We start from the raw sequence: 12,976 nt of genomic DNA on the forward strand, positions 1-12,976 counted from the left end.
CCTGCTGCAAACGTGATGCATAGCCAGATACCAGCTTCAGACAGCGTTCCTGAGGAATCTCAGCCCACTCCTCATGGGCAATGGCCTCCAGTTCAGTAATATTCTTGGGTGTGCGTTTTGTAACCGCCTTCTTCAAATCCCACCAGAGATTTACTATGGGGTTCAAGTCAGGCGACTGTGACGGCCACTCTAGAATCTTCCATTTCTTCTTCTCAAACCAAGCCTTGGTGGACTTTGAGGTATGCTTGGGATCATTATCCTTTTGGAAGGTCCAATGATGCCCAAGCTTCAGCTTCGTCACAGACAGCATGACGTTTTCACCTAAGATTTCCTGATACTTGACTGAATCCATCGTGCCCTCCACACGCTGCAGGTTTCCAGTGCCAGAGGCAGCAAAGCAGCCCCAGAGCATCACTGAGCCACCGCCATGCTTCACTGTAGGCAGGGTGTTCTTTTCAGCATATGCTTCATTCTTCTTCCTCCAGACATACCGCTGTTCCATAGGCCCGAAGAGTTCCAGTTTTGTTTCATCGCTCCACAGAACAGAATTCCAAAACTTCTGTGGCTTATTTATATGGTTTTGAGCATATTGGAGCCGACTTTTCTTGTGCTTTTGGGTCAGTAGTGGTGTACGTCTTGGAGTGTGAAAATTCACAGGTACGGGCACTGGTAAAAAAAAGATTAACTACATGTGGCTGGACAGCAGGTGAGAACAAAAATAGACTTTTCATTTACAGAAAAAAACAAATGAAAAAGAGAACATCTAAATCACTGTTATCAAACTGCAGTTCATTTTATTCTGAAAGTCAATAACAGATATCGAACCTTCGACCTCACGGACATGTAGGACTCCAGTGATGAAACTTTGCAGCCCAAGGATGAGGTGGCAGCCTACACTGAGGTCAAGACACCATCGGCGAGAGCGATACCTGTAAAGCGGCGTAGAGCTGAAGGGAGCGGATGGTAAATTGGTCAAACAGACACAGGAATTTCACCCAGGAGATCGCAGTTTGTGTCTCATGTGAAACCTAAAGTCACTGTGGTTTTAATATAATGTGACATAACGTGCGGTCGTTTTGCACTGATGTCACCAATGTAATGTATTTATGGTGCGTTAACTTATTGTTATGTAACAAACATACTTATTTTAACCCAAACCATGATATTTTTTCTAAACCTAACCAAGTAGTTTTGTTGCATAAACCTAACTGTGACCTTCACTACATTAATCATGTTACAATTGCTTACAGCTGTGAGTCACATAGAGATGCTAAAGGGTGCCCTGTGCATTGCTATCAGATGCAGACAGGTGTGAGAAATTGGCAGCGTTTGATGACCTGAGAACGAGAATGAGAAACCATAATATATATACATACATATATATATATATATATATATATACAGTACAGGCCAAAAGTTTGGACACACCTTCTCATTCAATGCGTTTTCTTTATTTTCATGACTATTTACATTGTAGATTCTCACTGAAGGCATCAAAACTATGAATGAACACATGTGGAGTTATGTACTTAACAAAAAAAGGTGAAATAACTGAAAACATGTTTTATATTCTAGTTTCTTCAAAATAGCCACCCTTTGCTCTGATTACTGCTTTGCACACTCTTGGCATTCTCTCCATGAGCTTCAAGAGGTAGTCACCTGAAATGGTTTTCCAACAGTCTTGAAGGAGTTCCCAGAGGTGTTTAGCACTTCTTGGCCCCTTTGCCTTCACTCTGCGGTCCAGCTCACCCCAAACCATCTCGATTGGGTTCAGGTCCGGTGACTGTGGAGGCCAGGTCATCTGCCGCAGCACTCCATCACTCTCCTTCTTGGTCAAATAGCCCTTACACAGCCTGGAGGTGTGTTTGGGGTCATTGTCCTGTTGAAAAATAAATGATCGTCCAACTAAACGCAAACCGGATGGGATGGCATGTCGCTGCAGGATGCTGTGGTAGCCATGCTGGTTCAGTGTGCCTTCAATTTTGAATAAATCCCCAACAGTGTCACCAGCAAAACACCCCCACACCATCACACCTCCTCCTCCATGCTTCACAGTGGGAACCAGGCATGTGGAATCCATCCGTTCACCTTTTCTGCGTCTCACAAAGACACGGCGGTTGGAACCAAAGATCTCAAATTTGGACTCATCAGACCAAAGCACAGATTTCCACTGGTCTAATGTCCATTCCTTGTGTTTCTTGGCCCAAACAAATCTCTTCTGCTTGTTGCCTCTCCTTAGCAGTGGTTTCCTAGCAGCTATTTGACCATGAAGGCCTGATTGGCGCAGTCTCCTCTTAACAGTTGTTCTAGAGATGGGTCTGCTGCTAGAACTCTGTGTGGCATTCATCTGGTCTCTGATCTGAGCTGCTGTTAACTTGCGATTTCTGAGGCTGGTGACTCGGATGAACTTATCCTCAGAAGCAGAGGTGACTCTTGGTCTTCCTTTCCTGGGTCGGTCCTCATGTGTGCCAGTTTCGTTGTAGCGCTTGATGGTTTTTGCGACTCCACTTGGGGACACATTTAAAGTTTTTGCAATTTTCCGGACTGACTGACCTTCATTTCTTAAAGTAATGATGGCCACTCGTTTTTCTTTAGTTAGCTGATTGGTTCTTGCCATAATATGAATTTTAACAGTTGTCCAATAGGGTTGTCGGCTGTGTATTAACCTGACTTCTGCACAACACAACTGATGGTCCCAACCCCATTGATAAAGCAAGAAATTCCACTAATTAACCCTGATAAGGCACACCTGTGAAGTGGAAACCATTTCAGGTGACTACCTCTTGAAGCTCATGGAGAGAATGCCAAGAGTGTGCAAAGCAGTAATCAGAGCAAAGGGTGGCTATTTTGAAGAAACTAGAATATAAAACATGTTTTCAGTTATTTCACCTTTTTTTGTTAAGTACATAACTCCACATGTGTTCATTCATAGTTTTGATGCCTTCAGTGAGAATCTACAATGTAAATAGTCATGAAAATAAAGAAAACGCATTGAATGAGAAGGTGTGTCCAAACTTTTGGCCTGTACTGTATATATATATATACATACAGTATATTAACATATTTCTCCTCCATTGTCGTTCAGCACTTGTAAATGTAAGATTTGACGGTTTGTCTTCACGGTATTTGTCCCTCCTCCACTGTGATTGAACGGCTGAAGTGACAGCGGTGAGTGTAGTGTTTTTACCCTAAAGTTGAATATTTGTCAGCTCTCAGACAAAAAAATGCCCAACAGGCAGCACTTAGCTCAGAATTCACGCCCAGCATCTCAGTGTGCTGCTTATGTTTGTAGCACAGCGTTAATATGCAAAGCTCCAATTAAAAACATTATGGCGTCATATATTAAAAAAATAAATTAAAAAAAAATGCTTTGATGGACAAGTCCCTGTAGGATTGTGGTCTGTCATTTTGGAACTGTGAAAATCTCTATCCCACTACTGATCTACAGGTGGCGATGATGTGCAAAGAAATGTAACAAAGCCAACAAAGCCATTCAATTAACATGCCAAGGCCAGGAAAGAGAAGAATTTTAGCAAGGAGAACATGGATGTCAACAAAGCAGAATTTGGGATTTTTAAAAAATCAGCTTTTCAAATGTTTTATGAGGAAGAAATTCACAAAACACAATTGAATGTCAACAGAAGCTTGTTTGTTTCCACAGGGCGCCTTTAAAGGTTGGTGGTTTGGTCCCTAACCTTCCTCATGTTTAAGTACAAGAAACTAGAGCATTTACTGCTCCCTATATATATGTAGGGAAATTTTGGGGGCACAATCTGTATGTAATGTAACGTAATGACTTTACACCAGAATGCCTCAAAATCACCCTACATGTAGGCCTATATAACAACCACTATAAAATGAATTCTTTCACTGTATTTTTTTTTTCATCAAATCTTCTACCATTTGTTAATATTCAGCTAATTACTGATAAATACATGTTTTTTAGTAAGTAAATACAAAAATAATGTGGTCTTAATTTTGGACCACTTCTGTCTCCTTGTCTTTCTTTCACATGACATGTAATGATGACTTACACACACAACAATAAACACTCACCATGCGAAACCAGACACACCTTTCTCCAACAGCAGAGGAATAGTAGGTTTCTAACATACCAGATCTCTTCATGAGATCCTATTCACGTCCTCAATATCTCCCCGGGCTTCGGTGTCTGGGTGTGTGAGACAGACAACAGCCTCTCAGTCCCATCACAACAAAGGTAACCAGCCACTTACACACCTCAGGGCCTCAATCCAGTTTCAATACACCTCATGGACGGATCACATCAGCACGAAACTGACAGCTGGGAGTGACTGGAAACCAAGACATGAGGTGGAGTGTGTTGTTTTTTTAATGCTGCTGTTTGTGTGTTTTGGTGTGGTGCTGTGTTCATCCTGTGTGTGTGTGTTTGTGTGTGTGTGTGTGTGTGTGTCTGTCTGTCTGTCTGTCTGTCTGCCTGTCTGTCTGTCTGTCTGTCTCAGTGCAGCTGTGTAACCAGCCCCTGTGTTGACAGTGCCAGTCCAAACACAAACATCATTGGTTTTTAATGATGTGATTATTAGGCCACAGACACACACACACACACACACACACACACACACACACAAACAGCATGGTCCTGATGAAGACATATCCACAGCAGATTTGATTAATGTGATTAATTAATACATAGATGTAATAAACTGTTTGATATTCTGTCCGTTTCTCCGTGTGTCCGTCCGCTGCTGCACTGTGTGAACTTGTGTCTGTGCATAAATGAATATTTACAAGTTTGTGTGTGTGTGTGTGTGTGTGTGTGTGTGTATACAGTAGGACAAGCTCTGAGCAGCATGTGTCTCAGTAGCAGCTGTCCAGCGGCCAGGTGGCTGAACTGACCTCTGCACACACTCACACACTCACTGAAACACACACACTGACCCCTGCACCTTCAGCTTTACTGCATGGCCATAAACCAAAGATAACACAAACACCTCCTAAATCAACAGGCTAGATTGAGCAGCACCAACATCACAGCCGTCAGACAGATCCACTTCTCATTAGCAGCTCTGCAGCCCTGCTAACCTGCCAGATCCAGCATCAACGGGATCATTGTTTCTCACACTGGAATCGCAAGAATAAAGACACATGAATGAAGCTTTAAAATGTGACTTCATAATTACTGCATGCTTCCACTTGTTTTGTTTCTGACTTACATAGTTTGTGGTGTGCAGCAATGCTTTGTCTCTCTTTTCAATGTGAATGTCAGCAGGCGGATGTCTTTATTTATGTGTGGTATTATTGTGTCACATTTAATCTAATGTGGGATGGGCCATTTCAATGGTATGATATAAATGGCATTTTAAATAACTCATTCATCATTTGTACTGTCAACAAAGACGGATTGGATTAACTGGTCCTGATACCTGTTGTTACTGTTACTGAGACCGCTGAGATAGTTTTAACACAAATTGTGAGCTTCAAGGGGAGAGGACCTATTATACTTTTGTGTAATTTGTGTCATATATAAAGTCAGATCTTCATATCTAAGGTCCAGTGTGTAAAGTTTAGGGGGATTTAGTGGCACCTATGAGAATTGCAGAGTGCAACCAGCTGAAACTTCTTCTAGTTAGAATTCCTTCAGTTTTCGTTGTTCAGGAGATTTTTACCAGGAGCTGAGTTTTCCACAGAGGTTTCTCCAAAACAAAGAGACCTGGTAATTTAAATCTGTAAAAACACTGCACAAAGCAGTTTCACTTTGAAAAGTGTGTCTTTTTCCGACATCGCGCAGGGGTTGCTAACTATGGTGGCCGACATGAAAGCCCCAATGGCCCTATCTAGAGCCGCTGTTTAGCTTATCCTTCCTGGGCTACTGTAGGAAAATGAGTGCAACATGGCATTCTCTGTGGATGAGGACCCGCTCCCTATGTTGATATGAACAGCTTATTCTAAGGTAAGGAAAACACATTAAGTCTTATTTTCAAGTAGTTTTACACCAAAGAAAAAAAACTTTTATATTTAATTCCATTTCTGCCAATATATCCCCCTAAATCCTACACACTGCCCTTTAAACATGATCTAAGTTTTAAATAATGAGGTAAACAGAAGTAATAGAAGTAATACCTGTGAGCAAAAACCTCCGGTTTCCTACCATACACACTCATCGCTCCATTTCCAACAGCTTTTTTCTACTCTGGTGGTTACAGTGTGATGTAGTAGTGTGCTAGGTGTCTTTATATGTTCATCTACTCCAGGCATGCCACCTCAAGTGTTTGCATTGCGTAGCTTATACCGCTAAAATCAAGCCACATGGTAACATCAGGGATATATGTAATCTTAGTTGATGATGTTGTAAATTTCTCCCTGATTTTGGATTTTATTCCTGCTGGGACATGTTCGGATGTGTTTAATGCCTGGTACACACTACACAACTTTCCTGTCTGTTCCAACAGTCACTTTGTCACATTACACGATCGTGGAGTCATAAAATCGTGCCGTGACTAGGCCGACAGACATGACACACTACGCGATGGTTCACACCAATCATCCCTGATAGTCTTTCACGACGTGTGTGATGTCACCGGGTTATTCTTGTCCTAATTTTATTACTTTTACTATTATTTCAGTCACTGTGTCTGTTCACGTGCCAACTGAAATGTTGATGTAGTAATGTAAAAAAGCGCCACCAGATGGCAGGAACTACATTTGAAGTACCATACGCAAACATGCAGGCCACTGAATCCTCCACAACAACTTCCTGCAAATGTTTCACAATAAAAGCCTTTTTAGAAAATGAAGGGATTCTCTCAACCGAAGTTATAAGAGGCTTTTAATTTGAAAGAGATACAGGAAGTTGTTAAGTTTGACATGAGAGCAGATCACTCTGTGTTCCTCTGACAGAAGCAGTCGTGAACGACAAAAAGAAAATCAAACATGCAAGACTTTCTGTCGGGACGTCGTGAGGCGTCCCAGACGCGGCTTCAAACGTCGTTAACTATGACACCACACGAGATGAAACGATGGATTGTCGCTTACGACACTCATTGTCGTTTACGATCCATGCCGACACCGTATGTCACTGCATCGGGCTAGAATCAGGCTGATATGGTGTAGTGTGTACCAGGCATAAAAGTGTTTACTGGTGATTTTTCACAGTAAAAAGTGCCGCAATTCTTCATTACAGTCATTCCCCGGCTGAAGTGACAGTGCGGAGATGCCGATACGAAATCCTGCAAATGCTGACCAATCAGAACAGACTAGGCTTTTTTGGAAGGCGTGCTAAAAGAAAAACAGAGCCTTCTCACACAGAGGGTGGATACAGGTGTTCCAGCACAGACAGTATGAGGAAAACTAAGTGTTTTTTGATCATTAAAGAATGCAAACATGTTCTAGTAGAAACCTTAAATACAAGGCAGAAGCCGAAAATGAGCACAACAGGTCCTCTTTAATAGGAGCGAACCACTGAAGTGAGTCCAAAATCGGACTCTACCTACTCCCAGTCTGTCGCGTGTGACTCTGTTTGTAGTCACCTTCACAGTTGAATGAAGCTCCCTCCATCAAGGTGTAGGGGATAAACACAGTGGCAAGCTTTGGGACAAACTTTCCTCTCTGTGGTGGAAAGAGGAACTGCCGTAACTTTTCGTAATGATGGAGAAAAATAAAGCTTAATCCAATTTAATGTTCTTCATATGCATTTGTAGCACTTGTGTGCTGCTTTTGTTGACCTAATTTTTTTGTATATTATGTTTTTATCATTTAAAGAAATGAATGAACATCTTTTGGCTTTTCGCTTTGTGAGCTGCTTGTTTTTGTAACAGTTCTTGTAAATATACAGCACTACAATCAGATGAATGCGACTGTTTTCTAGGGGCTAGAGAGGGATCTATTTTATCCTTTATACAAGGTAACCTTGAAAACGTTAACATCTGTATGACAATAGGCCTATAAATGTTTATCTTAGTTTGTGCAGTTTATGTTTGTAAGGGTACACAGAACTTTATTTGTCTGGAGCACCTTCTATGGTGAACACAATATGCACACAGGTAGTAAATCAGAGTCAGTGCAGGCTTTTGGAGGGTTTTATCATTCACATCCACTGCTCACTAGTTGATTTGGGACGGCACTCAGTCAGTACATTTACATGCATGTAGTTGTCAAGCTAAGCTCATAGCTTGGCTAATCAGTCAAGTCAGACTTCTTGTCTTGTCAGAGTATACATGCAGAAGAGAAAATCGAATTTCAGACAAAGTACATCTGACTCCGCCTCGATAGGTGGCGCTGTGTCCTTTTTAATATAATGTCTACTGAACTAGTTCTGGTTGACCCAAAGCGGAAGCTAACAATGAATAAAGATGGCGGAGCATGAATGTAGTTTCCTCGTCCGTCCAGAAATGTGTCTTCTGCTTCTTGGTCGCCATAGTGTTTGTTTGTTTTTCCGGGAGTTACTGCACTGCTGCCATGTCATCTCCTTCTTCCAGTTGAAAGCCTGTGAGAGAAAAAGCCGAGTCCGACTCCAGTCGCAATAAGTGGATACATACAGCAATAGTTCAATTTTCAATCGAATTATCTACTGTAGGTGTGTTCATCGAGCTACGGATAGTTCAATTTCAGTCGGACTAAGTTGTTTACATGCATTTAAAAGTCCGATTTCAGTTGGACTAAGCCAATAATTTGGTTTTCTCAAACTGCATGTAAAAGTACTGACTGTGGCGGACTCTCTGCAAACGCGGAAATGGAGTGAAGTGGGCAGGGAAAGGGAGTAGGGTGTGGTTTGGGCAAGGCCCTCAGAGTCTGAGCAGGGATTGTCTGCATATGGCTCTCATGTGGAGGTGGCTGATCCGGCAACTAACAGTTAATGGTGCTAACAACACGAACAGTGCTAACAACAGTAACTGTGCTGAGAGAGTTAACTGTCAGCTGGGGGAGACTGGAGAATAGAAGTTACACTTTTGCAACCATGACTTCGACGTCAATAGCTGTAACCGCCCACAACTCCTGTATTGCACAGTGCAGGGCAGCAGCAATGAGCTAAACAGTGGGATACACAACAACAGAGAAGCTGGGATCACAGCATACACAGAGGGATCATGACTTCATTCTCTGCTCAAAACGCCATTACTCCACAATATCTTTACATAGCAAACAGTTGTTCGCTGCTGTATTAATGCTCTGAATATTGTGTTCCTCCTCTTTGATGATCAGTAAAATATTTAGATACTCAGTTTGGAGAAAATATGACTGGCAAACCAATAATCTGCACTGCCCTCAGCAAGATTTAAGAATAGCTTGACCTGGGTTTAAAGTGTAGTGTGTGTGTGTGTGTGTGTGTGTGTGTGTTGGGGGTGGGGGGGGTTAAGAGGAGGGCAGGTTAGGCTGTGTATAAACAGGCTGTGCGCCCTGAAGCCTTGTTGTATTGCAGGAGATAGAGGGGTCACCCTCCATCTCCTCCCCTTTGCTTCATCTCTTCTCTCTTACTTCAGCTATAATACACCACCATCAGTGACCGGCCTCTGCCCTCCTGTCTGCTCTCATGTCTCTGTCTGCTCCCCTTTTGTTCAGCTATATTACAGTTCTTTCCTGTCTATCCCCAAAAACCGCTGTCTGAGTAGACTGTGTGTGTGTGTGATTGTGGGAGTGTGTGTGTTTGTGTGAGGGGTGGGATGGGGGACTCGAGGGAAGTATAACGCACACACACACACACACACACACACACACACACATACTGAGTACACACAGAGTACACATCAGCATTACAATCACACACAGCTGTTTGTATTCTGTCTTAGAAGCCAGAGAGGGATCAAGACAGAAGAGAGAGGAAGACATGCCTCACCACAGATCTGTCAAACTTCTCAAGATGATACATCACTGAGCCCTAATGAAGAATCACTACTTCTGCATTGTAATCCACTAAAGTAATTCCAATAGGGACTGGAATCCAGTAATGAGGTTACTATTTGTACATGTAAATGAAAAGTATCTATGAAAAATTCAACCAGTAAGTCACTACAAAACTTTTCAAATGTAGCACAGGTGACCCTTTAATTTGAGCCACAAGTGTGATCATGTGTCATCATGTCTCCTCCAGGTCTCTGAGGTCTTCTGATCTGAAGCTGTTGGCTGCCCCACAGCTTCAGATCAGAAGACCTCAGAGACCTGCAGGAGACATGATGACATAGGCCTACATATATTATATACATATATATATATATTGTCTGTGATGACAAATTTCCAAAAGACTCCATCATTTTATTATGGCAAATTATATAAAAAACTATAAAATATATACACAACAGTTATGACAGTTATGTCCTGAGTGACAGCCCTGTAGCTCTATGAGTAAACAGGCGTCCTTAAAAGCTGATTTAACTTGTTTTCATGTTTTTTTCACTACATGGATTCCACACCTTAAAATAACTGTTGAGCATACCCACTGCTATTATTAAAGATCAGCAAAATGCTGCATTTGCGAATAAGTCATAATAACCCATGGGTCTGTCTATTGGTAGGTCGCCACTTTGTTTTGTAGCAGTTAAAACTAATCGATCATCATCCAAACAAGAGGAAGAAAAAGTTTCTGAAAGTTTGACTTGTGTGTTGGAAAGTTTCTCTCCTGTTTGCTGAATCTGCTGTTTGAAAGAAACTCATAACTCTTCATTTATGAAGCCAGTTGCTTCTGTACTGTTTGATAATTTAAACTGAGGAAACTCATCCTATTTATAATGGTTAAAGATAACTTAACTTAATTTGCATATGCAGTGCAGTTACTCTGGATATCAAAGTTGTAGAGTGCTCATCGTGTGGTACCACTAACAAGTGCGACAGGTGTTGTTTTATGTGTCGTATTAGTGCACACTGTCTGGAGGCAAAAGAGCAACAAATATGTGTTAGATACAGCACTCCAGTCTTTGTTCAGTCCTGTGGACATCTAAGAATCAGATGGGTTTCCCCCATTTTCTGCACGTTAGATTTCACCGAGAAGCTCTGTCGCCTTCCCGAGGCCAGATGAATAAAGCATCAGGTGACCGGGACACTGCAGTGAGAATGAAAGTCCCCTTCCGAGGTCAAACTGTTGCTGTTTGACTGACGGCCAGTTGGAAACCTACGCAGTGCGTGTGTGTGTTTGTGTTTGTGTTTGTGTGTGTGTGTGTGTGTGTGTGTGAGAGAGAGAGAGAGAGAGAGAGAGAGAGAGAGAGAGAGAGGGTTGCCGGACAGACGCAGTAGCAGACGTGCCCGCTCCCGTCTCCCTCTCTCTCTCTCCTATCACACACTCTCGGGAGCAGCGCTTTGACGCACCACGCAGAGTTGGATTATAGTATTGCGCGCTGGTCTTTCACAGGGCTTTTCCCTCCCTCACATTTCTTACACCCTTGCCACTGACCGGCTATTGATATCTGATCGGAATCAATATCTCTCCACCACGGTGACCTGTGCTGAGCTTTTTGGGGAAACCGAGCGCTGCCGCTGCCTCCTCTCCGGACGCGTGTTGTGAATTAATAACCAAGACAGCCTCACCTGGAGTGTGTGCGTGTGTGTGTGAGAGAGAGTGTGTGTATATGCACTAAAGTGTGTATGAGAGTGTGTTTCTCTGGATCAGATCAAGGAGCGAGGTGTTTCACTGGCTTGGTTCCGCACATATTCCATACACAGACACACCACACACACACCGGGGGGATTTGGGCACCGCATGCCGGGGACATGTGGAAGTTTGCGCCGCTGTAGCGCAGCCAGAGAGCCGGTCCACCGCCTCGTCGACCTCCCCTCTCCCTGCCCAGGGGGACCAAATTCCCGGTTCACAGCCTTCACACATCGAAACCCCTCCAAGAATACCCAAATGTAAAATTCAGAACGAGAAATTTCAGAAACACACGTCTGAAAGGGGGAGGACAACGAAAAAGGAGGACGGCATCCCGTTGCGTGCAGAGTTTGGTGAGCTGTTTCGGGGATTTCGGGGCTTTTATTTTTTAACGCCCTTGTATTTTCTCAGTATTTTGTGGGTCTCATATTGGCCCCCCACTTGCCGCAGTGATGGTGGGAGCTCTGAGCCCCGTTGGCCCTGGCCGCTCCCCAGCGACTGCGCTGGGGCTGCTGGTGGCTGTTCTGGTATCGGTCCTGTCCGGCGGAGCGGACGGCCAGCCCTGCCCGGCCCAGTGCTCCTGTACCGGGACTACAGTGGACTGTCACGGCCAAGGGCTCCGCAGCGTGCCCAGGAACATACCCCGCAACACGGAGAGACTGTGAGTACTGTGAGTGGGGGACAGCTTTAACAGCGCAGTTTGTAACATTTCAAAAACAATTTCAACACACTTCACAGGGGAAATCACCAGAATATGATCTATTTCTGTGTCAGTGATGCTGAAGAACAAGTGTGCACTGATCTCATACTATTTAGAATTTAATAAATATGTGCTTTCCCTGAAGGGCTTTAAGAGTTTACAGCAATCTTATCACACTTTCTATTTGATAACCTAAATTATATAACCACCATTTTTTAGGATCATATAATATTTCTAATTTTGAAATTAAAAGTCTCGTTCTTATATTTGTTTTTGTCCGTCCTTTTAAAATGCATACTGATGTGTATTAAGAGGATTGTTTCCTTGGGGACCACATCTTAATAGCGCAGGGCTCTACATGTGACCAAAAAACTCCTCACACCTCAGGCTGTGTAAATGCTGCTTAATGCACATTTTCGTTTTGTCATAGAAACAGTAAAAACACTCGAGATTTCGTTGCTGGTGTTTAATGGGAGGCTTCGTTATTGCTGATCGCGGAGCTGAAGTTAGGGGCACTGCTGTGGTTGTGTTGGTGGTTTCGCACTGTTGCATTAGCACAGCCTCCGTAGACCACATCGGTTTGTCTGGAGACCAGCAAGTTAATCAAAAACGGATTTGGACAAGTGGGCTTTGAGTTAAACAGGCCCTGTTATATTAGTCAGAGACCTCTTGATGAAATTAAAATTTGTCCAGTTAAGTGCAGGGGCTCCTCTCAATTTCTCAGA

General features: G+C 43.0%; 1 protein-coding gene across 7 annotated transcripts in view; it reads left to right on the forward strand.

The window, feature by feature from the left end:
• The first annotated feature begins 11,869 nt into the window (after window positions 1–11,869).
• slit2 (slit homolog 2 (Drosophila)) overlaps window positions 11,870–12,976 on the forward strand; it is a 122,698-nt gene continuing 121,591 nt past the window's right edge. For all 7 annotated transcript variants that reach the window (XM_078164322.1, XM_078164303.1, XM_078164310.1 and 4 more), the window contains exon 1: window positions 11,870–12,212. In XM_078164322.1, the coding sequence (XP_078020448.1) occupies window positions 12,004–12,212 (209 nt within the window). In that variant the 5' untranslated portion in view covers window positions 11,870–12,003. The remainder of the gene's footprint in view (window positions 12,213–12,976) is intronic.

Source organism: Epinephelus lanceolatus, chromosome 3 (genome assembly GCF_041903045.1).
Source record: "Epinephelus lanceolatus isolate andai-2023 chromosome 3, ASM4190304v1, whole genome shotgun sequence".
Taxonomy (NCBI): Eukaryota; Metazoa; Chordata; class Actinopteri; order Perciformes; family Serranidae; genus Epinephelus; species Epinephelus lanceolatus.